The sequence below is a fragment of the Hypomesus nipponensis genome, chromosome 22 (assembly GCF_054491055.1).
Source record: "Hypomesus nipponensis isolate SF chromosome 22, ASM5449105v1, whole genome shotgun sequence".
Taxonomy (NCBI): domain Eukaryota; kingdom Metazoa; phylum Chordata; class Actinopteri; order Osmeriformes; family Osmeridae; genus Hypomesus; species Hypomesus nipponensis.
In genome coordinates this window covers 3,528,376-3,553,837 of record NC_140382.1, presented here as the reverse complement: position 1 = coordinate 3,553,837, position 25,462 = coordinate 3,528,376, and the positions used below count along the sequence as shown (strand labels likewise).

The 25,462-nt window shown below is 40.8% G+C and overlaps 5 protein-coding genes and 5 non-coding genes across 16 annotated transcripts; 8 read left to right on the top strand and 2 right to left on the bottom strand.

Annotated features, from left to right (window-relative positions):
- Nucleotides 1-29: 29 nt before the first annotated feature.
- med22 (mediator complex subunit 22) lies at nucleotides 30-3,441 on the bottom strand. Of its 3 annotated transcripts, none has more exons than XM_084686228.1 (5): nucleotides 3,298-3,441; nucleotides 2,957-3,106; nucleotides 2,693-2,773; nucleotides 2,301-2,509; nucleotides 30-855 (listed from the first exon to the last, which is right to left on the bottom strand). In XM_084686228.1, the coding sequence occupies exons 2-5, from the start codon at nucleotides 3,077-3,079 to the stop codon at nucleotides 660-662; spliced, it is 609 nt and encodes a 202-aa protein (XP_084542354.1). In that variant the 5' UTR covers nucleotides 3,080-3,106; nucleotides 3,298-3,441; the 3' UTR covers nucleotides 30-659. The 3 variants fall into 3 exon arrangements, with proteins under 3 accessions (XP_084542354.1, XP_084542353.1, XP_084542352.1); XM_084686227.1 differs by lacking the exon at nucleotides 3,298-3,441 and adding an exon at nucleotides 3,221-3,294 and having other exon boundaries at nucleotides 37-861; XM_084686226.1 differs by having other exon boundaries at nucleotides 42-861; nucleotides 3,298-3,439.
- A 119-nt stretch (nucleotides 3,442-3,560) lies between these two features.
- On the top strand, nucleotides 3,561-6,930 carry rpl7a (ribosomal protein L7a). Its single transcript, XM_084686225.1, has 8 exons — nucleotides 3,561-3,584; nucleotides 4,313-4,433; nucleotides 5,143-5,292; nucleotides 5,531-5,671; nucleotides 5,879-5,958; nucleotides 6,156-6,286; nucleotides 6,538-6,607; nucleotides 6,789-6,930. Exons 1-8 carry the CDS (start codon nucleotides 3,582-3,584, stop codon nucleotides 6,891-6,893), a joined length of 801 nt encoding a protein of 266 aa, XP_084542351.1. The 5' UTR covers nucleotides 3,561-3,581; the 3' UTR covers nucleotides 6,894-6,930.
- LOC146236019 (small nucleolar RNA SNORD24) lies at nucleotides 4,980-5,051 on the top strand. The gene has a single exon (XR_014741144.1). It is a non-coding gene; the product is annotated as a small nucleolar RNA SNORD24 (small nucleolar RNA).
- LOC146236018 (small nucleolar RNA SNORD24) lies at nucleotides 5,350-5,418 on the top strand. The gene has a single exon (XR_014741143.1). It is a non-coding gene; the product is annotated as a small nucleolar RNA SNORD24 (small nucleolar RNA).
- Nucleotides 5,736-5,809, top strand: LOC146236017 (small nucleolar RNA SNORD36). Its single transcript, XR_014741233.1, has one exon. It is a non-coding gene; the product is annotated as a small nucleolar RNA SNORD36 (small nucleolar RNA).
- On the top strand, nucleotides 6,003-6,077 carry LOC146236016 (small nucleolar RNA SNORD36). The gene has a single exon (XR_014741052.1). It is a non-coding gene; the product is annotated as a small nucleolar RNA SNORD36 (small nucleolar RNA).
- LOC146236015 (small nucleolar RNA SNORD36) lies at nucleotides 6,396-6,466 on the top strand. Its single transcript, XR_014741345.1, has one exon. It is a non-coding gene; the product is annotated as a small nucleolar RNA SNORD36 (small nucleolar RNA).
- A 204-nt stretch (nucleotides 6,931-7,134) lies between the features above and the next one.
- surf1 (SURF1 cytochrome c oxidase assembly factor) lies at nucleotides 7,135-9,666 on the bottom strand. 2 transcript variants are annotated; one of them, XM_084686222.1, is made up of 9 exons: nucleotides 9,520-9,666; nucleotides 9,311-9,371; nucleotides 8,976-9,103; nucleotides 8,797-8,879; nucleotides 8,509-8,700; nucleotides 8,073-8,145; nucleotides 7,705-7,867; nucleotides 7,503-7,584; nucleotides 7,135-7,332 (listed from the first exon to the last, which is right to left on the bottom strand). In XM_084686222.1, exons 1-9 carry the CDS (start codon nucleotides 9,577-9,579, stop codon nucleotides 7,266-7,268), a joined length of 909 nt encoding a protein of 302 aa, XP_084542348.1. In that variant the 5' UTR covers nucleotides 9,580-9,666; the 3' UTR covers nucleotides 7,135-7,265. The 2 variants fall into 2 exon arrangements, with proteins under 2 accessions (XP_084542348.1, XP_084542349.1); XM_084686223.1 differs by having other exon boundaries at nucleotides 8,976-9,085.
- A 13-nt stretch (nucleotides 9,667-9,679) lies between these two features.
- surf6 (surfeit 6) lies at nucleotides 9,680-11,777 on the top strand. The gene is made up of 5 exons (XM_084686221.1): nucleotides 9,680-10,056; nucleotides 10,209-10,442; nucleotides 10,539-10,621; nucleotides 10,734-10,955; nucleotides 11,100-11,777. Exons 1-5 carry the CDS (start codon nucleotides 9,963-9,965, stop codon nucleotides 11,574-11,576), a joined length of 1,110 nt encoding a protein of 369 aa, XP_084542347.1. The 5' UTR covers nucleotides 9,680-9,962; the 3' UTR covers nucleotides 11,577-11,777.
- Nucleotides 11,778-12,371: 594 nt separating this feature from the next.
- On the top strand, nucleotides 12,372-24,547 carry kyat1 (kynurenine aminotransferase 1). 4 transcript variants are annotated; one of them, XM_084687097.1, is made up of 14 exons: nucleotides 12,372-12,400; nucleotides 12,549-12,772; nucleotides 12,899-12,957; nucleotides 13,052-13,199; nucleotides 13,294-13,443; nucleotides 13,529-13,615; nucleotides 13,741-13,863; nucleotides 14,022-14,142; nucleotides 14,288-14,364; nucleotides 23,165-23,254; nucleotides 23,599-23,785; nucleotides 23,883-23,959; nucleotides 24,088-24,174; nucleotides 24,262-24,547. In XM_084687097.1, the coding sequence occupies exons 2-14, from the start codon at nucleotides 12,710-12,712 to the stop codon at nucleotides 24,319-24,321; spliced, it is 1,329 nt and encodes a 442-aa protein (XP_084543223.1). In that variant the 5' UTR covers nucleotides 12,372-12,400; nucleotides 12,549-12,709; the 3' UTR covers nucleotides 24,322-24,547. The 4 variants fall into 4 exon arrangements, with proteins under 4 accessions (XP_084543223.1, XP_084543225.1, XP_084543224.1 ...); XM_084687098.1 differs by lacking the exon at nucleotides 12,372-12,400 and having other exon boundaries at nucleotides 12,414-12,604; nucleotides 12,690-12,772; XM_084687096.1 differs by lacking the exon at nucleotides 12,372-12,400 and having other exon boundaries at nucleotides 12,414-12,772.
- The last annotated feature ends 915 nt before the right edge of the window (nucleotides 24,548-25,462 follow it).

The window sequence follows — 25,462 nt, the reverse complement described above, 5'->3', positions numbered from 1 at the left end:
TTGTGTCAGAAATTTATGGGAGATTAATTACATTTGTCTTGCATTGATGATGGTAATTTATTCAAAAATAAGAACGTAAGTATTACAAAAAATTCACAAAATAAATCCAAGAACATAAAATGCAGTCCAATCCTCATTTTTATATACAAAAAGGAAATGTCTGGGATGAAGCTGCTGCTGCCATGGAAGAAACTCATGTATTCCAACATTTTAATATATTTTTAAAAAACTGTTTAAAGTGTGCTTGTACATTGAGAAGATGGCAAACAAAGTGTAGCTATAAGAATTTGAACAGCAGTAGGATGAATTTCTTGTTTTTTGTCTAAACGGTTAACGTGATGCCTTGCCTCTGAGTGTTAGCTTATGCACTGATTTCAATTGGAGGTATATGGTGGGTTCTCATGTTGTATGCATCTGTGGCCATGTCTCTAGGAAGACTGCACAGGGGAGATGCCCAGGGAGCAGTTGCAGGTCCTGTCCTGTTATATTTGGCCTCAGCTCCAGAGACAATGCTTAGTGCAAGGCTTACCTTGCTGAGCGGGACTACATTTCCACTACCCTACCTATTATGAGACTACATTATAGAGACTAGTTTTAAGCTGACATAACTCATCTTGTGATTCTCTGTGTAGCACAGTCTCTGTCTTAGCTTCATCTTATCAGGGTTTCTCAGTGGCAGCGGCGTTGCTGGTCCCATGCCCGTTCAGGTGGTTCTTAGGCGTGGCCTCCTGAGAGTCTGGTCCCTCAGCGTCCTCCACAGCCCCCTGGGCAGAACCAGAGGCAATGCCTGGGGAGGCCCAACTGTCCCGGCGGTGGTAGGCCTCACACAGGGGCAGGTCGGTACTTTCCCACTGACTGTAACTTTCCAGAACACAAACAATAGGGGAGGCATAGAATCAGCACAGCAGAGAAGCAAGCAGGTTGGTACATCCAAACACACATAAAGCTACCCTTGAAATACACAGGTACAGCTGCAAGAGTGACATGCAGGGTTAGGATTAGCAGTGAGAAAGGGCAAGCATGTAGACTGTCAGAGCATCACATCTGGTGCTATGATACTGCAGGGTTAACATGGCCAGTATCAGTTTATACTGTATATAGTACGGTCAAAAAGGAGGATATCAGGTAAAATGTATTAAAATATACATATTTCTAAGGCATAATGACTTGCATTTTGAGGGCCTGATACAGGAGAAAGAGCAAGGTGCAAAATCAGGTTCTGTAAAAAAAAGAGTCCCATACCTAGTGTGGCCAAGAAGCATTCAAAAACGGCTTTCAGGTATCTCGACAATAAAACAAATTAGACAAACTACTTCATTATTTTGTCTCTATTTTATTTTTGACTAAATAGAGCATACGCCTATGAAAATAGCTGACAGACGGGATACATATGGCCATATATGGTAAATAAGTGTGCAACTGTGCATGCATGCTGGACATGGTTTGCAGTTAAAAATAGTGTCACTTTGTGGGATAAAGACATATGTAAAAAAATACAACATGCTAGATTCTGTTTACAAAAGGCAAGGTCTAGGAAACTTTCTTCCTTTGTTTGATAGTCATACATCTTTCTATAGAAAATAAATAACACAAATCTAAAAATAATCAGGAAGCCTATGAATACACAGTTGATAATAATAAACATACATATCAACAATAATGGTCCTATATATGTTTGATTATATTATTTTTATATGTTTTTTGGTTCTTTATAAATTTGTTTTATCTTTACAAATTTTGGTATGTCATAGGTAGGTACCGTAGAATATGATACCTTCCCCTTATGCTTGAAGTTTCACAAATCTGTACAGTCTAGATCTTAACATCCATGAGTCCTGCATAAAAGTATTAACTGCACAATAACTAAGTCCTTAAAATGAACACAATACCTTTTTGTAAAGTGCTTTGATAATACAGTTCTTTCATTGTTACCACATGTTTGAGAAACCCCTTATAACCACATAGGGACTTCCTGCCTTCCAAATAGACTGAAATAACACCCATGATAATTCCCTTATCAGGTCATATAGAACAAGGCACTTAATTCACACATAAGTAGGGCCATAGATAATACTGACCATACTGATGCAACATCTGCAACATTTACTGATCAATAGGATGTTTAGCTACTGTAAGTGCAGCCATCTAACCAAATATGAAAACAGTATGAGATGGTGGGAAACAACTAATAAGGCACAGTGGTGTGATGAGTGGTGATAAGGGAGAATGGGTGGGGTGGGGCAATTGGTAGGCACGGGGTGGGGGCTAACTAAGTGGAGGTGTGAGCCTTCTACTTGTACCTGGAGGAGTAATATTCTTCCTCTAGCTCGTACAGGTCGATAGCGATCTCGTCGCGGAGGCAAGTGAGCTTCTTATCGCACTCTTCCTGCAGTGAGCGCAGTTGCTGGTTCTGCAGGCTGATGGCCTCGTTCACTGATGGGAAGTCATTCAGAATCAGGAACTGCTTCAGGTCGGACACCAGCTTCATCAGCGACTCACCCGCACGCACCTGTTACCACAACAGTGGCAAAGGAATACACACAATCACTTGGGAGGGATAACCATGTGGAAGATTAGGCCATTTTAGGGTTTACACCACTCTGCACATACTATACTAAAAATGCAATTCATATTCAAGTACTCCTCAAGATAGATGTGTGAGGGTGCAAGAAAGTGTCTGACATGGACTTACAATGTTGGCTGCCCTGACATGCATCTCATAGTGGTCTTGCTCCCCCTGGGTAGCTCGAGAGACCTGGGTCTCATCCTCCACCTGTAATACAAAATCACTTGAAAGTTCATTTGAATATTTCTATCTATGACATATATGGAGGGATTTTGTATTTTGGTGCATTGCATGAAATGAAGGTGTGTCCTTGAAATTGGTCCAGGAGAAAAACTGCTGACTCAAAATCAGTCTTCAGATACTGTAGTACTCAGAAACTACCAAACACACCTTTGCAGTTTTGATGATTTCTGTAAAGTTGTCTAGAATGGACCGGATATCATCCTTGAGTCTTTTGTTGTAGTTCTGTAGAAGCGTTTCTTTACTTTGAGGGAGCACTCTCTGAGCGGCCATGTTGATGGAGAGAAGAAAGCAGAAAACCTAACCCGTACCACAAAAACATCAGAAGCACTCTATGAGTATATCACACTGGGGCTAAATACAAGCTGGATTTTGGTCAACAAACACGGGCCTATTGAAAAAAAAAGGTATTACAGCAACTCATAACGGTCAATCAACGGTCATCTACTGCCTGTGCACCAATAAATCAGCGATCAAATCTCCTCACTTACCAGCTATTACATATTTTTGGAAGAACGTTGGCAGATATTCGTAAAACGGAACGAAAATGTTGTCGACTGATGATGACGTATAATAAAAGGTAAGGTTCCGAGGACCATCTGAATACCGACTCTGAGTCGGTTATGTGTGCTCTATTTGAGCAATTTCAAGTACACTTGTAACTGCGTGAGCGGATCCCAGATCTGTGCGCTTGAGCAAACGTACAAGGAACTAAAAATCTCGCGGTACTTATATTACCCACAATCCATTGGCCTTCCTTTCTGTCTGATCCAACATGGTGAGTGTGCGGACTTTTTATCTGGGAAGAAAACTATAAGGTTTTCATCCTAAAACATCTCGTTGTAACGACATTGAATCACGACTTGGGCTATATTTGCCAATTGTACATCATATAAATACCAACGTCGTGTTATTATGGTATTATATGATGTATTGATTGATATGAAATCCTGTTCAAAAATTGCCGTAGTGCTGTCGGTTAAACGACCCACGAGAGTAAACGTTAGAATGTGTTACGGGACAGATTTCAACCTACTTTGCAGTGTTTTGAAGCGGTTATTTAGTAGCTGATCGTAGATCTTACTTACAATCTGCAAATGTAAAGGGGTTTGGATATAATTTGACTACGGTGCATGTTAGTGGAAGCGGACTAACCGATTTGCTTACTGGTGTAGCGATGTAGGCCCGTTTTATACCCGCATTTCATGTGGAATGAATTAGGTGAAAATTAGCAAGGGGTGAGAGGTCATTTTTGTTAAAGTATGATTAATGGTAAATAAAACGATTGGATGATAATGAAGTGATGGACCCTGAATTGCGAAATGTAGCCTAGTAGTTTGATCGGCTGGCTATCGGCGTTAAGCAAGCAAATGTGAGGCTACCCTAGATTAGAATCGGTTCTAGGCAACATGCGGCTTCATTTTTGATCTTGAGGTAAATCTTCAATCCTGTCACATTTAAACAAGTTGCCGTAGTTTAAAACTCTTAAATTTGTTCTTTTGAAAGCCTAAGGGAAAGAAGGCTAAGGGGAAGAAGGTGGCACCTGCCCCTTCAGTGGCCAAGAAGCACGAAGCTAAGAAGGTAGTCAACCCCCTCTTTGAAAAGAGGCCCAAGAACTATGGCATTGGTGAGTAATCTTAAATGTGTGTAGTTCAATACTTGGAGACACTTTTCTACGATACCGGCTAGACTAAACTCACTTGTTAACGGGTCCATGGTTTTCCACACCAGAAAAGATCGCCCTCAATGTAGCTGGTTGTCATGTTGATACCACATGACACTGCCATGTAATTGAAAAAAGGACAAACACTCCCCTGCATCCATTTGATGGCAACCAAACTGAAGAATGTCTGCACCGCCAATTCACTATGGTGTGGTTTTGCGGGTTGCCTTTTAACCGAGTAGTCCAGTGAAAGAATTGTGGCAGCTGTAGTAACCTGCATGTTTAAATGATGGTGGGTTTGTGCACAATTCCCGATGTTGCAGGTTTCCTCAGTAGCATGGTGTTTAAGTCACCTTTTGATAATGCCTAAGCTTGCTTGGAACAAGGATGGAGGTGATGCAAAAAATGCCAGGTTTGCTCAATTGAAAAGCAAGTCATGTAGGGTCTGGTCAAGCCGGTAATAAGCAGTGGAAAAGTGCTGGACTTGTATTGCTACTTGAAATATTACTGTGCAGATGATGTAAACTGATATTTGCTATCTTAATAATTATGCAGACAGCTCCCACCAAGATCGCTGATGCACATAAATACAGTTGTTTCCACCCTAGATTGATGATGGATTCTAAACTCCCCAGCCTGCTTGTTCTCTTTTCCCTGATGTTGTGTGGTTCAGGTCAGGACGTCCAGCCGAAACGGGATTTGACCCGCTTTGTGAAATGGCCCCGCTACATCCGCCTGCAGAGGCAGCGTTCCATTCTGTACAAGCGCCTGAAGGTTCCCCCTGCAATCAACCAGTTCACGCAGGCTTTGGACCGTCAGACAGGTAAGACGTTGAACCATGGGTGAGGTAGAGTTTACACAGCCTCAAATTTCAGGTGTCTGCAGATGATGTGAAGAATATTTGCTATCTTAAAGCAATGATGACATTTCCACCAAGATCACTGATGCATCCGACTTAACACCCTGACTTAATCTGAATATTCTTGTAGCTGTTCACACGGTTGCTACTGCCATCAGTTCTTAAATTATTATAATTTATCAATCATGCCCTTCCCTCCCAGCCACACAGCTTTTCAAGCTGGCCCACAAGTATAGGCCGGAGACAAAGCAGGAGAAGAAGCAGAGGCTGCTGGCTCGTGCTGAGCAGAAGGCTGCCGGCAAAGGAGACACCCCAACCAAGAGGCCTCCTGTACTCCGCGCAGGTACGCTACATGCTGATCAACTGGAGGACTGGTTTTAAAATTAATTCATTAAAACATGGTTTTGATGCAATGATGTCTTGAATTTCTTCACCTGAAACCAAGCATGTAGTTTAATAGAGCTTTTTAACCCTGAGCATCAACCAGCATAGAACAGTGTTATCAAAATACATAGAGCAGTTGTAATTGGGCTTGTGTTTTGTCCCAAAGGTGTGAACACAGTTACAACTCTGGTGGAGAACAAGAAGGCTCAACTGGTCGTCATCGCTCACGATGTGGACCCTATCGAGGTAGTGCACTGAACCAAATTTTGTTGCTTGTAAAATATGGTCATTTGCAATGATGTCTGAATTTCTTCACCTGAATTCTCTATGTGGATTAAAACACGAGCTTTTTAACCCTGAGCAAAGACCATGGGAATTAAGGTTTAATTTGTCCCTGGATGGACAGATTTGGTATTTGATGCCATTTTTGCCCTTCTCTGTAGCTGGTGGTGTTCCTGCCAGCCCTGTGCCGCAAGATGGGTGTTCCATACTGCATTGTGAAGGGCAAGGCCAGGCTGGGAAGACTGGTGCACAGAAAGACCTGCACTTCAGTCGCCTTTACACAGACAAATCCGTAAGTGAAAAATGACATTACATATTTTGGATTCTGAAAATCTGAGCTGTTATCAGGGTAATGTCGATTCTTGGTTGCTGATCTAGATGGGAATGTATCGTCAACACTTTGGCTATGATGTTTGAATTTCTTCACCTGAACAAACCATGTGGTTCCATGAGCTTTTTAACCCTGAGCCAAAGATGAAAATACTTCCCTTCAGTCACGGTTGTGTCAGTAGTGATCATAAACCTAATATTTTTCTATTTTAGTGAGGACAAAGGTGCACTTGCCAAGCTTGTTGAAGCCATTAAGACAAACTACAATGACAGATATGAGGAGGTGAGTGTTAAGATCTTGCGACTAGGCCTTCATGATGGTAGATAGTCGGTTGGAGTTTAAATTCTCAACATTTCACTGTCATTGACATTGCAAAGTTAGAGATGACTACATTGGTTAACCTTTATATAAAGTGTAATGTACAGTTTGCATTGATATGCAACTAACTGACTATCTCCTCCAGATCCGTCGTCACTGGGGAGGTGGCATCATGGGCCCCAAGTCCACCGCTCGCATCACAAAGCTGGAGAAGGCAAAGGCCAAGGAGCTGGCCACCAAGCTCGGATAAACTGTTTGATATTAAAATTAATGTCCCCCAAGAAAAATTAGCGCCGTCTTTTATTAAAGGTGTAACGTTTCAAGGTTGAATTAATTACACAAATGTGATTTTTTTTTAAATGGAATCAAATCTTTAGAGTTCTGACAAATCGGTTAGCTATGGTTAATTTCAGTGGAGGCATTAAAATGTGATTTAATAATGTATCATTATGGTAAGAGCCTGAGAAATGTGTGGATTCAAGCTAAACAAGTTGTGGTTCTCAATACATTTATTGACAGTATTTCACAACTTCTCACATAAAACCAACTGCTTGAGGAGGTGTGAGGATCAGAGTTGATCGATGGAGTCTTGACGTACTCAAACATGGGCCAGATTGGGCGTTTATAACTTAATCTTTTTGATGAACTTCATGTACCACATGTAAGAGGTAGCTGTACAAAGGCCATACCTGGAAAGGAGAAAAGACAACCATTACAAAAGGACTTAATGTCACAGACTTTAGGTACATGTCTATCCAAACTTAAGTTGTTAAATTTAAATACTTAGACTTGCATTCAATTTGCTTCTAGCTGAAGGAAATTGTTCATTTTCAACTAAGCACATTAATGAATCCTGTACCATGTCATGATGTACTGCATGTGTTCATTCCTCAGCGTGACTCTTGTCTGTCCTCCTATTGGGCCCCCAGGAATGGTACTGGCTGAAAGAGTACACATCTCTGATATAACATGCTCAGTTGCCCATTGGTTATACAACCAATATATTGCAATCAAATATTAAATTGACATCAATGACTTGTTGGTAACAAAGCCAGACCTACCCAGGTCAGAATCAATGAAGATGGGTTCTGCACCCGTGACTGAAGACATGGCCTCCAGGTCCCGGTAGTGCCAGCTGTTCCGCTCCACATTATTTTGAGGCACAAAGGGCTTACGGGGTTCTGTCAACCTCACCACTCCCACCACCTCCACCTCATCATTCACCTGGAGAGTAAAGTGAAAGTCCATACAAGTCAGCCATTAACATGCAGGGGCGGACTGGCCATTGGGGATACCGGGGAAATCCCCGGTGGGCCGACGGGGTTGGGATGGTCCAAAATACCGTCCCACAACATAGGATGCAACATACTGGATTTGGCAGAGGTATAGGAATAGTTGAATTGATTGGGCGAGAATGTTTTTTTTTTACCTGTCCCTTTGTCCTGGTCTCAGGTCTGATCTTTTTCCTCGGTACATATCCTCTGTTGACAAGGATTGTGATCCTGTTGGATTGAATAACGTAGAAAATGAATCCACTCACACAATAGACAGGGGTGCCGTATAGGGGGGACAAGTTAGGACCATTCCAAGGGCTCCTGACTGATGGGCCCCAAAACATTGAAAAACTGATATAAATGAAAAAAGAATTAATAAATTAAATGGGGCCCAAACTTCCTGCCGGCGACCCTGACAATGGATATAAACAGCAATACAAAACTGTTTTATTAATGAGGTTAGGGTAAGATAGGAGTGAAGATGGCCCTAAATGTGTCAACAAGTAACAACCAAGTAACTAACTACATAAGTCATGAGAAAATCAAACAAATAATGAATGTACATATGTGTGGTTATAACTTAATTCCTACCCTAGGTCAGTGCAGTAGAATGGGGTAATGACATTGGCTCCAGTCTCCCCACTGGATGACAGGGTGCCTGCTTCCCTGGCCTCTTTCTCGGGGTCGACAGGAGAACGTGGTAGAATATACATCTCCTGGGAGTGGTTGTAGCGACCTCTCACTTTTACCCTGCGGTACTCCAAGTCCTTCAACTCCAGAGGACTGGTGGCAGACACAGTGAGGGATAAACAACAGATGGTCAGGCATAATCAAACATGCACAGGGAGAGAAAGTATAATGTTGTAGGCTGAGACTTACTCAATGGGAAGTGGGATGGGCTCAGCTGAGGTAAGGCTTTTCAAATCTGCTATCATCTGCAATTTCCACTGTCGCCGTCTAACCTAGATGATTTTAGAAATTGCATCATTGATCTTTGAACATCTGTGAGGATTACTCTTATGTTGACTGAAGGTACTTCAAAAGGTAAGGGATCAGACCTGCCACGTCCCCAGCCCAAACGTGGTCGCAGGGATGAGAAGCAAGAACCATTTGAAGAAGAAGTCCTCTCCTTTCTCTGCACTTGCAGCTGTAGAGCTTGACTGTCGCCCTGCATGAATCAGTTGTCCTAAATATTGAGACCGGAACAGTGACAAAGCAACGGAATTATGCAACACGGTAACATGTACATAGCACAGGGCTCTCAAATAATTGCATAATTGTAATCAATTCAACCACACGCAAGACCTTCTCACGCTGAGAAATACAAGTGCGCAGTTGTCTCATCATCAGCAACATTTTGGCAGCATGTCAAATTAACCATTGTCCACTTTACCTTTGGAACATTTGAGAGGCAGTCTACTCAGTATGAACGTTCGTTTTAAGTTGATGCGTATCTGCAGAGAATAAAATGTATACACATGAATAGGTATAGCCAACATATATTTTACCGGGTTAATTGTTTCTTTCTACTCAACGAACAATCATGTTAGCTAGTCTAATATATCTGAAAGTGAAATAATTTGATTAACAGAGGTAACTCGCCATATTGTTTCTGATTATCCTCTTCGTAGAACATGAAAAGATAAATTGCAGACCGTTCATTTGTACGAAATTAAACACGGTAATCGGCAAAGGCACCGACTACATAACTGACATCTTCATTGCGCAGGGGGAACGTTTAAAATGTAACTACATCCTGTCAAACGAATGACGATTTGTAAGCCACGCCCGTATGATCCTACCCACGTGTGCTTATTTCAACGAGGAACTTGTCACGCGTTCTGACCTATGTTTATCTTTTCTATAATTATGTTGCCGTCATAAATACTGTATTTTACTATAACGATTAGGGTACTTGTTAGATTTACTCTGTTTTGAGAAAATGGTCTATTGTTGTTAGCTTTAAAGCTAGCATAGTAGTGCACACCGGGTAGCTACTGTGGTGTTGTCTGGAAAGTAGCTCAAGTCGTTTTTTTTTCTTCAAAATGGCAAGCCTTGCTTCCAAGGACTCCTATGTACAAATGTTAGCCAGTAAAGTGTGTGCTCAACCGAGCAGAGAATCAAGGAATAGGCCATTTGGTAAGTGTTTACTGCCTTTGTTAGGTTGCAAACGGAAATTAGCTTAAGTAACGCTAATGCTATGTTTGGGGTATGTATGTATATGTAAGTTTATTTGGGGAGATGTAGAACTAAAGTACTCCTTTTACAAGGCTTTTTTATGTTCTTCATAGTACCTTTTCGAAGTGGGGGTGATGCTGGTCCTCCTAAAAAGAACAGAGGCAAACAGAAAAACACTCAAGGAAACCACATTAATGTGAACAAGACACAGCACCAGAAGCCACCACTGTTTCCCTTTCAAAAGGCAAAAACCAGCGCAGTTAAGAATGGATTTGGGACTAAGGAACAGAATGTCCCTGAACCTAAAGGTCATAACGGTATGAACAGGACACAAACGAAGCTGAAAGGTAAAGCTGTTTTTTGACAGTTTTCCATTTACTCTATTGACATTGTTTTCTGAGTCATAACTTAATCGCCTGAGTCATAACTTTATCGCCTTCTAGGTGGAACTACAGGGACAACATTCTCAACTGTAGATATTCTACGACAGAGGCTCCATGAGAAGATTGAGGAGTCAAGAGGCCAGGTATGTATCTCAATGGGGCTGTGGAGCACCTAGTAGATGGAGATGAGCTGTTTTTATTTAAAACCCACCATTCCATAAATTGCTGTCCAAACTCAATTTCTTCAACCACTAGGGAGCAGCTAAAGATCCATCTTCAGAAGCAGTTTTGGCCAAGCGAGCCAAGCGGAAGTTGGAGAGAGAACGGAAGAAGAGGAAAAGGAAGGGATTTCTGATGAAAAAGCTGGCAGAGAAAGCTGGGGAAGAACTTGCTCAGGAGATCAAACGGGAAGACACCCCTGTGGTCACTGCTCCAGTAGCTGGCAAGAGGGATGAAACTGCCATTGTTTTTAACAAGGTTTGATTTATTGATATCTGTTGACAGATTTACTCAAACAAAAATATCTGATTTGACCTGTTCTAAAAGTTTCCCATGAAATGACTTCACTGCCTTCAAAATATGTTGATGATAAAAATGTTTCTCCATTGTGATCATCAATAGGTGGAAATGGTAGAGGAGGTCTTTGTTAGTAAGGAGCAGAAGAAGAAGGACAAGAAGAAGAGTGTGAAGGGCAACCTGACGCCTCTTACCGGGAAAAACTACAAGCAGCTTCTGGGCCGCGTGGAAGCACGCAAGGCCAAGTTGGAGCACCTAAGAGAGACAAACGAGAAGAAGGCCAAAGTGCTGGAAGAGAAGATGAAATGGACCAACGTTCTGTACAAGGCAGAGGGCCTCAAGATCAAAGATGACGAGAATCTCCTTAGGACCTCCCTGAAGAGGAAGGAGAAGATGCGCTCTCAGAGGAAGATCAAATGGACAGAGCGTAGTGAGACAGTTGTACAGAAGATGCAGCACAGGCAAGACAAGAGACGAAGGAACATCCTGAAGAGAAAGAAGGGTAACGTGGAGAAAAAGAAGGAGAGGGCGCGAAAAAAGGGCAGAGTGCTGCCACAGGATCTGAAGAAGGCTGCCTTGTAAAGAAAGGATGGGTATAGGGCAATTTAGGGTTATGTAAAATAGACTGGAAATTATGGATATTATATTCTGTACTGCATAGTCTAATTGTGTCATTGACTCAATTGAGTGTAGGTGTGATTCATTGTGTCATTAACTCAATTGAGTGTAGGTGTGATTCATGATGTCACTGTATTGAATAAAATGGAAGACCGAGTACCCTTACATTTTCCACATGTGTATACTGTATACCCTTCATTTAGAATTTTGGTTTTAAATGTCCATTGTCCTGGGGAGGTTGCCTATAACACACTTGTATGTTCCCAGCATACATTGTTGGTGAGATGGGGCAGAGTTCACACCAGGCTTGTATTTGCATTTTAAACATTCACCTAAACTCTCAATACCTATCCTACCATGTGATTTAAAATGGTAGATACTATATGCATACAATCATGGGTAAAATTATTTTGGCAGTGACAAATTGTTTTGCTATGTTTGCTGGTTCAGTATTTGTATATCATTTTTTCAAGTGTCTTTGGTATATTGGAAAACAATAAAATGCATATCACAAGGTAGTAGACAGTTAATTAGTTAAGTTAAAACAAAGGGTTCCCTCTTATCTATATATATATTTTGTGATTAAGTTGTTTTGGCCAATGATACCATCGGATCACTGCACAACAATCGAGAAACCGTGTGAACACAATTGAAGCAAAGTTAGCAAACACAATGTATGTCACTGCCACGACTGTGCTGTAAAGAAAGTCAGCTGAGGTTTTGGGACTCAATCTTGGATCGCATGTCCCGCCTCTGCAGGAAGTGCAAACAAAACAAGGGCGATCAAAGTAAGAAATTAGTGTTCATGTGACCTCACAGCTAAAGGATCGCAGTTGAAACGCATTGACAGGGACAGTGTTGCTTAGTGTCAAATAGAGCGAAATGTAACCTAAACGCACTTAATTTTTTATAATTCATGTTTGGCTAAATCCGTAGGATTAGCCGCTCATAGGCCTATAACCGGTAGTGGCGAAGAACGAACGGTCTGCAAAGTAAGGAACTCACAGTTAAGTAGCAGGCTACGTGTTTACGCCCATTCGACGTTTCAACCATATAAAGATTGACTTTTATTTCAAGGTGATCTGTCCCGGCCTGGTATGCTAAGAAGAATAGCTAGTCTGGCTGTAAATTGTAAAATAGAAAACGTTGCGAAATTTGAGGTACGGTAAGGATTGGTGTTATACACCAAGTATGAGGCAATATCCTCAAAAACGACAAACAACTAATCGTAATGTTTTATGACATTTGCATTATGTTAAGGCTCTTTACCTTGCTTTTTATTTCAGTTAAAAATGTCACGCCGTCTCCATGCTCGCAGAATCGAGGGTGTTGACAAAAATATATGGTTTGCGCAATATTTCTAAATCCATGTTTTATATATGGTGTTCTGTGACTGTACCAGCAACCTCTGTAATGATTTATTTATTGTTCATTCACAGGGTAGAGTTCACCCAACTCGCTGTCGACTACAACGCAGTTAATTTAGGACAGGGTTTCCCAGACTTCTCCCCTCCAAACTACCTCAAGGAGGCGTTCTGCAAAGCATTGACCGGAGGATGTTCCATGCATCAATACACCCGAGCTTTTGTAAGATAAGTGTGTGCCTGCATGTGCAAGTGACTGACGAAGAAGTAAACTTAAAGAATGTATTAAACATTTACACTGTGTGTCTCTCTTAAAGGGCCACCCCCCCTTGGTAAAAATTCTGGCTAAGTTCTTTGGTATGATAGTGGGGAGGGAGGTGGATGCCATGGAGGACATTCTAGTCACTGTAGGGGCGTACCAAGCTCTCTTCTGCACTTTCCAGGCTCTTGTTGACGAGGGAGACGAGGTACAGAAAACAACACTTATTCAGGAGTAGCCAGTTGATTCATATTCAACTACGGGAAAAATAGTCTTTCTCCTTGTGGTTTCAGGTCATCATCATTGAACCGTTCTTTGACTGCTACCAACCCATGGTTATGATGGCAGGGGGAAAGGCTGTCTATATTCCGCTAAGGCCAGTGAGTTGTCAAATTGATCAGATGGCAATCATAAAGTTCCCTTCATGAATTTGCTAGATTGTGACCAAACTTGTAATTTGTGAAATGAAAAATTTAGAAGTATGACAATGTTTGTTTTCTCCTAGAGAGCTGAAGGAAAGGTTCTGTCGAGTGAAGACTGGGTCCTATCTGCTGAGGAACTGGCTAGTAAATTCTCTCAGCGTACCAAAGCCATTGTCATCAACACTCCAAACAACCCTCTAGGAAAAGTGAGATAATAATATTATAGGCTATGTGATGTATTTGTCTGGTTATATTTGTTGTATGCTATTTGTCTTCACATATTATAGCTCACAGTGTGGGAAATTACAAAGGAAACCTGACCTCCGTCTTGAGGAAAACGTCTCACTGTTGTTGCTACCTACAGGTGTATAAGAGAGAGGAACTTCAGGTGATAGCCGACCTCTGTATAAAACATGATGTGGTGTGTATCAGTGACGAGGTGTATGAGTGGCTAACCTACGATGGAGCTGAGCACGTCAAGATAGGTCAGATATCACTGATAACATCAAGATTCTTGTAGAAAGCTTTCATATTTTAAACTGACAGGTGTTACAGGTGACACTGCATCTGTTTGATCTGCATCTCACACTGATGTAACTCTCAGGTTGTTTTTGTTTATTTTTTTCAAAGCCAGTCTCCCAGGAATGTGGGAAAGGACTGTCACTATTGGGAGTGCTGGAAAAAGCTTCAGTGCAACTGGATGGAAGGTAATTAGTTAATCTCAGTTTGATGCACTGTAGGGGAAATTGTAGGGGTTGTGAAAGAAAATTGTAGCGGCACTGTCTAGATTTGAATAGTCAAGAATGGCGGTTTCATAAAATGTATTTAGCTTGTACAATTACATAAGATTAAACAAAGTACTTTGTAAGAGTGGTAGCGAACATCCATAAACACTAACTTATATAAACTTTAGAACAAATGGCATTCTATATGGTCAATCAATCAATGTAGCAAACTCATGTCAGATGTGATGTCAGAACGGGGGAGTTCAAAATAATTCCTTTGTTAATAATTCGTTACACAGAACTTTATTATATTAAATAATATAAATCAAAAATGAATCACACGCCCAACCCAAAACGCACACATTTAACACCCTACACAAAATTCACACCACATTCAAGTCCTATCTGCCAGAAACGGAAGAATAGCAATTAGTTCCCTTGTCCTGAGACCTGCTTTCTTACCTGCCTGTTTCTACATATTAGTCCACCTCTTTCTGCTTGAGCATCACTGGTTGAAACCTAAAAATATTTTGGGGGAAATTGTAGGGTGTAGTAGTTCACCCGATACAGTATGAATCTGGCGATTTATTTGCAGAAGAAAAAAAAATCACCCATTTGAATCAAGTAGTAGGGCGCCTACTGACCTACTAGTAGTATAGAAGGTTGGAATTACTTGATTTGTCTAATGATATGCTAGGCCGTGTGTGTTAATAATGAGCCACCCTGGACCTTAAACAAGCAGATGGGCAGTAGTTTACAATTGCCACTTTCATATAGTGATCCCAGAGCCATATAAAAACCCGTTCTAATTCCCAACTCGTCAAATACCGACGCTTTGTCACGGCCATTGGCATCGGATGCGGACGCACAGGTTACCCTTTGACGTCAGTATGAGACGTCTTGGGGTTTCAACTAACTCCAAAGTAAACCCATCCACGGCAATATTGGACGCTTTTAACACCATTTCCATTGGATAAAGGAAGGGTGGGATGCCGTTGTATACAGAAGATTTTCTTATATCCTCAAATATTTTTCCATTCCAAAACACAAAAGTCTCCTTATTAATTCCAAATAATAATAATATGGGTTAATGTTATGTCCATCCAGTTTTTAGAAATTCTGCATCAATTCTGGAAAAAATAAAAAAGTTTTGGATATAGCGGAAAACAGGGCCGGAGTGGGGCCACTTTTCAATGTTCCCTAAATAAATGTTGTACTAAATAACTATTAAACTGGTAGGCTCCATGACGCAGGGTAATTAGCTAGCTCCTGAGACTTCTCACCAAAATAAAAAAGGGGAACCTTCGATTAAGACATGTCCATAGGTACCAAATAAAAAGTATCCTCAACTTTCCTAGACCTTTAGCTACGGCACTAATGCTGAAAGCTCGCTGATATGTCGGCTGTCGGTCTTACTAGAATGGCGTAGGTATGCATCGTTGCTAACGTGTGCTGATGTTGTGACTGCATATGTGAGAAAGACGCGTGAGTGACAGAGAGACGGAGGGAGAGCAGGGAAAGGAAATGCAGCTGAACGAATACACTGCGTGTTTTGACTTAAAGGTGACATGACATGAAAACTTAATTTATGAGGTTATTTAACATTAATATGAGTTCCCCTAGCCTGCCTTTGGTCCCTCAGTGGTTAGAATTTTCGATAGGTCTAAACAAAGCCCTGGGTGTTCTTCTCCGCCTTTGACAAAATGAAGGCTCAAACGCTCTGTTTGAAAATCTCCTCCAAGTGACGTAGATACGAGAAAGGTTACCTCCCTTCTCTGCTTTGCCCGCCCAGATCATCTGGCCCGCCCATGAGAAACTGAGCTACCACCGTGCAAGGGCAAGTGCAATATCGGTTTTTCATGGAGAGACATCATGGGGAGCAAACAAACGAAGCACAACAGTTGCTCAGTGCTTGGATGTACAAATGCAAGCACAAGTCTTTAATTCCTTCATCCGAGCCTCTGCACAACCAATATCTCAATTTTATATTAGCTGGAAATGCTCCGACACAACTTCCCAAAGTTTTGCATGTCTGCGCCAAACATTTCAGCCACTACTGTTTCCTCAACTTGAGCCAACACAAAGCTGGCCTTGCTGAAATTAACTTCTGGATCATTACTAAATCTTGGTCAAGCTACAAACCTTGGACAAGTAAGTTAACTAAAGCTATATTATTTTGTTGCTTTACTGTACATGGTTACCTAGCTTGCTACCCTTAGAATGTGGCAGTAGAATGTAACATTAGCTCTGCAGCCAACAGCTGAGTTACTGTTGCTAACGTAAAGATAAATGGCATCAAGTGTGTGTGTGAATACAAACGCTGTAATGCCAGTGTTGTACACTTCTTTGTTAATTGGATAACCGTTATGCTGTTGGTGTTATGGCGTGCGCGATATCCTCCTTTCCCCTCATTGAAATTATTATGAGTGTGCACCTCTGCAAACCAGGCTGATCAGATGAGAATGGGCAAATTCGAAGCATTTTACAGCAACGGGGCTACGAGCCAGCTGAGTTACTGTCGCTAATGTAAAGGTAGATGGCATCAAGTGTGTGTGTGAATACAAACGCTGTAACGTGAGTGTTGTACACTTCTATGTTATTTGGATAACCGTTCTGCTGTTGGTGTTATGGCGTGCGCGATATCCGCCTTTCTCCACATTGAAATGACTGAGTGTGCACCTCTGCAAACCAGGGTGATCAGATGAGAATGGCTAAATTCGAGGCATCTTACAGCAACGGGGGCTACGAGCCATTGCGATACATCCGTTGTAAACATTAGCGCATGTTGCCGCCCCTCTCCTCCTCATTAGCATTTAAAGCTACAGACACAGAAACAGCGCGTTCTAAGGAAAGCTGATTGTGGGACTACTTGTAGTGGCTTTAATTCTGCACCATGGCTGAATTTCGGGAAAGACACTTCAGATACAGTATAAGGGGACCATTAAGGCCTATATAAAAGCATCCAAAAACAGCATGTCATGTTACCTTTAAATAGTGTTAAAAAAAATTATTACGAAACGCAATATGTGGCAGTCGGTGTTGATTCTGTGGCGCACCGCCACAAATTACTCTGTGTGGGAAACACTGACCTTATAACATTATTATTTTACAACTTTTTAGCGTGGTTCGACATTATTATACTTAAAGAAAGCTCTTTTGAGTCTGAATACAAAATCTCAGGTGGATTATAGCTTCAGCTTAATAAAAAATTGCATTTAATTTTAATAAATTAACTATTCTAGGTGGCGCTGTTGATCCCCTGTTGGGACTAGGGTCATGATATTGAACGATTGAGTTTAACTAACCCCAATTTATTCACTGTACTAAGTCATGACTGTACCATAAAAGGAACTCAAAACCCTAACCCAAATTTTGGACCAAAACTGCATGTGTGACTGCAACCCCCTATTTTTATTGTACATTTGTGTAAAAGTTGTATGTGGCCCCATGTTACATCCGTAACAATAATAGTAAGTAAATGGAATTTGGCTGCTATATACACAAAATAAAATAAAAATTCATTGGACCTTTCCTTGTCTCTTTCAAATGTATGCCTGACACAAGGTATAAATCCAGCAGGGTGAAAATTAGAATTTGTCATAGTACCAAACACTATTTAGATTTGCCATTTTCTATCATTCTTTTAAAATATAAATGAAAAAATAAAGGGTGTGGAAGTAGACCAGACATTGTTAGAATAATCTGGTGTATATTTGAGATTTTTATATTTGTATATTTGAGACTGGGTCTATAAATACAGCGACAAGTCACTTATTATTTGATGGCAAAGTTCCCTGTTAACATAATTGATTTGAATTGAAGGCAAAGCAAGGCTAGTTTACAGTTTTTTGAATAACCCATCTCAGAGTAGCTGTATAGAATTTACGGTTACTGTATTGAAAAAAAAAGACATAACGTAAAGTCTTCATTTGCAACAGGACTATGCAATATAGCTTCCATTTACAGTATTACCCGAGCTCTGGCCCTTCTCTGAGCGCCACCACACATTCTAACTCCTCTCCCTTGTCCCTCTCCCTTGGCCTGGTACTTGTTTTCCTCTCCCTTGTCCTGGTACTTGTCTTCCCCTCCCTTGTCCTGGTACTTGTCTTCCTCTCGCTTGCCCTTGTCCCACTCCTCTCTCTTGTCTTGGTACTTGTCTTCCTCTCCCTTGTCCTGGTACTTGTCTTCCTCTCCCCTGTGCAGGCATTACTGTATTCTTACTTTCAGTCTTACCCACACCAGATCAGCCCAAAGAGGTTCTTTGGCTCTTTACTGTCTATACCATATGGTCATGCAATTGAAAGAACCTCAACACCCGAGTGTTTCCTAGTTGGGAATCAGCTGTGATGTACAGTATTTGCAGAACTTCAGCTGTTTTTCAGTAGCAATAGAATAAAATACAGGGGATATATTTCTGTTTCAATTCACAATATAAACAGCTGTTCACTTTGACTTTAGCCAATAATTTAGGTTTTGAACATAATGTTATCTGTTTTGCTGACAGTGTGAAAGCATTGGTAATTTGGGCATTGAAAATCGATTGTTTTGGTCTTGGTTGAGCTTGTGTGTAAAAGAAGTTCAAGAATTTAAAATGTGTATTTACTCTATGCATTTTGTGTCAAAGCAACAAGAAATGTGTTAATTGTACAGCCTACACAGACGGATCTTGCTCACTGTGTTAAGAGTTAAGGAAACTTGTTAAAGGTATTGAAAAAACGTTCATAGCGATTGTAAAATACTGTATTTATATAGGCCTGGCACAATTCATACACAATGGAAATTCCAAGTGCATTACAAATGAGCAGAAGTGTAAGTGTAGTGTGTATTTATTAAAACAAACAAAAAAAGTGTAACATTTTAAATTACAATGGAAGAAAAAGGTATAACTATTTATTTTGCGCACACGTCAGCTCTCAATTGTGCGTAAGAGTGCTCTTGGGTGTGCGTAAATTCTGTTCTTAACTAAGAACAAATCCCAAATAAGAAAACATTGGTGAATGCCAGAATCTTTGTGAAAACTGCGTAAGTGGGGTTTGAGAACAAATTTGTTCGTAAGAACATTTGGTGAATGAGGCCCATTGAGATTAGCGTGGATTTCATGCTATTTTCAAATCTGAGGCCATGGTTCTCAGGAAACCAATGGAGTGCTTACTCCGGGTAGAGAATGAGTTCTTACCTCAAGTGAAGGAGTTCAAGTACCTCAGGGTCTTGTTCGTGAGTGAGGGGTGCATGGAGTGGTAGGTTGGCTGGAGAATTGGTGCAGCAGGGGCAATATTGCATTTGTACTATCGCACCATTGAGCCAGAAGGCAAAGCTCTCAATCTACTGGTCAACTTTAGTTCCTGCCCTCACCTTTGGCCATGAAAGTTGGGTTATAACCAAAAGAACTAGGTCGCGAGTACAAGTGGCTGTAATGGGTTTCCTTAGGAGGGTGGCTGGTGTCTCCATTAGAGATAGGGTGAGGTGCTCACTCATCCGGGAGGAGCTCGGAGTAGAGCCGCTGCTCATTTGCGTCAAGAAGAGCCAGTTGAGGTGGTTTGGGCATCTGCGGCCTCATGTATAAACATTGCGTATGCACAAAAAGCTTGCGTACGCTGGTTTTCACGCACACTTTGTGATGTATAAAGATTTACTTGACGTGAGAACGTGCGGGCCGTCACGGAAACGTTTGAGCAGACGTGAGAATGTGCGGACCGTAAAGTCTTGTCTGGCTGTGTAACGTGGCAAATTCGAACTGAAAAGTGCCAAAACTCACCAAATATTTTATTTGTTACCATTCATAGTGTTGACCAGCAGAGAAATAGTTCGCCAAAGACGTTGAACTTCATAGACCTTGAACATTCTTTAGGCTTCAAATCAGCTGACGCCGCTAAGCAACGGAGTAAACTGGGGTTGAAAAGTTACCGGACTACTTGGAGTGCTACGAAAGACGTGAATCAGAGGCAAAAAGTCCACTTCCCTTGACAGCGGTCAGTTACACATAGCAACGGTCTTTTATTGAAAAATAATTGACCGCAGAACGTTGGGAAGCCCCATTCAAGTGAATGGGGGCATTCTACAGCATTAAGAACAGCCGTGTTATAATACATACATACATATAGTCATTTAGCAGACGCTCTTATCCAGAGCGACTGACAGTAAGTACAGGGACATTCCCCCTGAGGCAAGTAGGGTGAAGTGCCTTGGGGGTGAAGGACACAACGTCATGTTGTGTCCTTCACATCGAACTGGCGACCTTCTGATTACTAGCCCGACTCCCTCACCGTTCAGCCACCAGACTCCCTCACTTTTAATACAGAATAAAGTTTCCACTACTACGTTTAAGTAGTAAAGACGCTGATATAAAAATAAAAGTTTGATCATTCATGTGGATGATCACATCAAAATGCCAAAACCCAAAACGGGAAATGCCATATAGACTTCTGTTAAATCTGCCACCACTTAATGACTTCTGTTAAACTTGAGGGTGTCAGACAAACAACAAAATCACTCAGGAAATGCATGTCAAGCTAACCCTATAGCTGCCATGCTGTTAGGATGCGCCACCACTCGTTTTTTCATTTAAAGTTTTACATCGGACCATTTCTTCTTAATTTCTGCCATGGTCAGGTTCACTGAACCCACAGCATTTATGGCCCTATAATAATAATAATAATTTTATTTGTAATGCACTTTACATTTAGCTAAATCTTAAAGTGATACAGGTTAAAAACAAGAAAGGGCGCAAATAGTGACAGTTTTCCACTCCGCCGACGTTCTTTTGTCGCTAATACCTGATCACAGGCCGCCAAACAGGACACATTTTCTCCCCTCCACACTCGGTTGTCAGAACCTCTCTCACAGTCACCGTATTTCTTCAAAAAACGCAGCGGAGTTAACGTTCATTTTTGGTGCAGCGTTTATCTGAGGATGGCGTTTATTCTAAGAAATATGGTAATGCAGACAAAGAAATGACCTCAGGAATGCAGTTTGAAAAAGATATTGAAATTAGTGAAGATGTCATGCTATTTTCAGAGATTAGCGATTTTCTATCATTCTTTAAAAACATTATTGAAAAAGTAAAGGGTGTGTAAGTATGCCAGACATTATTAGATTAATGTGGTCTATATTTGAGATTTGTTGACACACGTCTGAAAAAGATATTGAGATTAGCGTGTATTTCATGCTATTTTCAGAGATTAGCGATTGATTTGAATGTTGTTAAAAACTTTATTGAAAAAGTAAAATGGGGTGGAAGTAGGTCAGACATTATTAGAATAATCTGTTGTACATTTGAGATTTTTTGACACAAGTTTGAAAAAGTTATTGAGTTTATCGAGGATTTCATGCTATTTTCAGAGTTTTTTTAGAAAGTAAAGGCTGTGGAAGTATACCAGACATTGTTGGAATACTCTGCTGTTTATTTGAGGTTTTATATTCATAAGAATATTATAAAAGTCATCATCTTCAAAATGTATGGGTAATTATCACCTGGTCCCTAACTCGACACTGCAAAGTAAGTAGTGTCTTCTGAATGTGAGACGAACCGTGGCGGTTCTACACAAATTTTACTGGGGGGGCCAGGGGGGGGGGGCAGTGTTTAATCAGAGGGGCACATTAAAAACGGGAACAAATTATATTTAAACATTAAATACTTTAATCTTGCTTTACATTAAAATCATAGAGACGGCTCTGGCTCTCCCTCTTTCAGCTCTTCAGCTCTCTCAATACCTTGATATGTTTCTCTAACTTTTTTGTTTACTGGGGCAAAAAAGGCTGCAATGTCCCTTCCTTGGTTCATGAAGACTACTAGAAGAAGAAAACCGTGTATTTTTTTTCTTGTATTTTTATTTTATTCAGTCAGCTCAGGGGGGCCACATGGGGGGCCAGGAACATTTTTACAGGGGCACTGGCCCCTGTAGGCCCCCTTGAAGAACCGCCCATGGAGACGAATGTTGAATATAAAACTAACTTCACCTTGCTTGATTTTTTTTTGTGATTTTCTCTGAATAAATGGACAGATTCATACTAGTAGTTAGTGCACTACTAAATAAGTGTAGTCGTTATCTAGCTCTACAATTTACCGGCGCTAGGTCAGAATCAAGGAGAAAAACGGAGCTGCCAGTATATGCAGGTAGCAACGCTAGTGCTAAATAACTATTTTGGTGGTCGGCTCCATGACGCCTGTTTGTAGGGCACATGAGACTGCTCACCAAAAGAATAGAGAGGAACCCACTTGTATAGCAGATTAAGACATGTTCATAGGTACCTAGCGAAAAGTAACCTCAACTTACCTAGACTTTTACCTATGGTACTAATGCTGAGGGGTCTCTGATATCGCTGTCTGTAGAACGGCGTATCTATGCATTGTTGCTAACATGGGCTGACGTTGTGACTGTATGTGAGAGAGATGCGAGAGACTGTGGCATCTCTCCCCAAACCAGTAGATCAATTGATCTATCTAAACCTACTCCCTCAGATCACAAGAACAATACAGTTTAACCCACATTGTCTTCAGACCAACTGTCTCTTCCCCCCCAGGTGACAAGAACTCTCTCAGGTCACCCAGACTTCCCGTCTCTAGACTTCATGTCTCCTAGTTAGGTGTCATAAACTGCAAATGGCATCTCTACCAAATGGTGTTAAATCAACATTCATTGAATCAAGCTTTTTAACCAACTGTAAACTTCTCTTAAAACACATTCATTATACATATGACCAACATTTCTATCACAGGGTTAATTATAGAGGTAATGTAGTATATCAGATTCCTATTGTATGTAATAATTGACTTGTGTTTCAGGTGGGCTGGGCCATTGGTTCTGGCCAAATCTTGAAATACCTGAAGACCGTCCATCAGAACTCTGTGTACCACTGTGCCACTGCTGCTCAGGTTAAATGATTTATTATTAGTTATTATACATGTTTTATAACATTATAACACTGATGTGTTATGATATGACTGATATGACATGTTTTTAGAATCATGTTGTTACATTTTATATCTCTTAAATAAGAAAAAGCGAAACAACTCCCTTCAGAAGTTAGCCTTTCTCTCTCTCTGTGCCTTTACTGTCAAATTTCAGTGAAAGAAACTGTCCAATAAAGCATGAAAAATGCTATAAATGCAATTTAAAAATATGTTATTAATTCAATCAACATTATTCAGCACAATATATGGGGTGGGAATAATTAATCTCCAAGATTTACTGACTTTCAGACACTCAATCTCTCCAGGAGGCAGTAGCACAGGGTTTCCAGAGGGAGTATGAGCAGTTTGGGACCCCCGAAAGCTACTTTCAGCAGCTGCCAGATAGGTTGCACCACAAGCGCAGGAAGCTGGCCACGTGTCTGAAGAGCGTGGGGCTGCAGCCCATCCTTCCAGAGGGAGGGTATTTCATGATTGCAGACATCTCCTCGATCAGTGAGTATCTTTTCCGAAAATCTACTCTATCACTTTCCAAGAGAGTTTTTTCTAATCCAAATGATCCGATTAAGGCTTTGTCGCTGTTTTTGTGTAGAGGTTGAATTGAATGACCTAAACACTCAAAATGAGCCTCATGACTACAGATTTGTGAAGTGGCTGATCAAAGAGAAGGTAAAGGAGAGCAGATGCTAAAGCTTGGATTCAGTCTGATCAAGATGATGATGATGATAAATGTAATTCCCATACACAGAAGATTTGTACAGTATATAATGTGTGTGTGTCTTGTTTACATTTTGTAGGGATTGGCGACAATTCCTGTTTCAGCTTTCTATAGCCTGGAGCATCGTGAAGATTTTCAAAACTACATCAGGTTTTGCTTTGTCAAGGTGAACATTTGATAATACAAAGTATTTAAAATAAAATTTAAAAATCTCTTTCTGTACCCCTCCCTCTCACATGCCTCTCTCCAATAGGAGGACTCTACTTTAAATGCTGCAGAGGACATTTTAAGGAAGTGGAGTGATGGAAAGTGAAAAACCTATTAAAAAGCATCCACTTACAGCCACCTACAATAAGTTTTTTCTAACCTTGCATAGTACCCTCGCTAGGTAGCTCAGCTTAATCCGTCCTCAGGAAAATCTTTAACACAATCTCTGTTGGACAAATGTATATGTTTTGTGGATCAAGTCTGTTGAATTGTAATTATTTAAAAAATAAAATAATGGAAAATTATTGTGAATAAAATGGCAAATCGTTCTACTTTGCTGTATTGCTGTCTTAAGTGCTCTCGAGTTGCTGGGTCAGAATTGGTCCCAAAAATACTGGTCTGATCATGTGATGTAGCCTGAATGTAGTTTTAATTCATTATTATGCACCATTGGCAATTTTAGACCCTTTTTAGGGGTGTTCAAGCACCCCTACATATAATCTTAGCACCCCTAAACATAATAATTATAAATAATAAAAAATATAATAGTTTTATCATTTGATGCTGGTAGTTGGTGAAAAAAGGGACATCCTTAGTTTTTTCATTCATTCAATATTTTGCATAATAATACATAAATATATTAATTGTTATCCACTGAAATTTGGGATTTATTACAGGCATGCAAACTCCTCACCTTTAGGTGAGACTCACCTTTTTTAAACCAAAATGGGTAACCTACGTGATTCATGCAGATCCAATGACATTGGGTGGGGTTGTGGCCATGGCCAACACAACATTTTACCCATGCTTCCCAACTTTACAACTGGCTTTGGAACCAATCGTCACTCCTCATGCCTAAACCTCACAGCCAATCAGAGGCAGGGTGGGGAGAGGTTTACAGACCCATTTTACATAATCTAGTACGGGGGTACTCAATTAGAAACTCAAAAGGTCCACTCACCAAATTTCCATTCAGTCCAGTGTCCGGAACAGTGATGGTTTATTTTTCTGGGGGTAATTTTGTTCAAAGTGTCTATGCTATGTGTCCTAGTGACGTTTCACGTTAGCTCTACCACTGGGCAAGGGCAACCGTCTCATTGCAGATTTAACACATCGGTTATGTGCTCCCCATCGGCAACACAAATGCATACTTGTCAGTATGGACTTGTCAGTCCATTCTGTCTGAAATGTGAGATTTTCTGTCAAAATAGAGATCTAGCTTCTTAATTTTGCTCTCAAAGTGCACC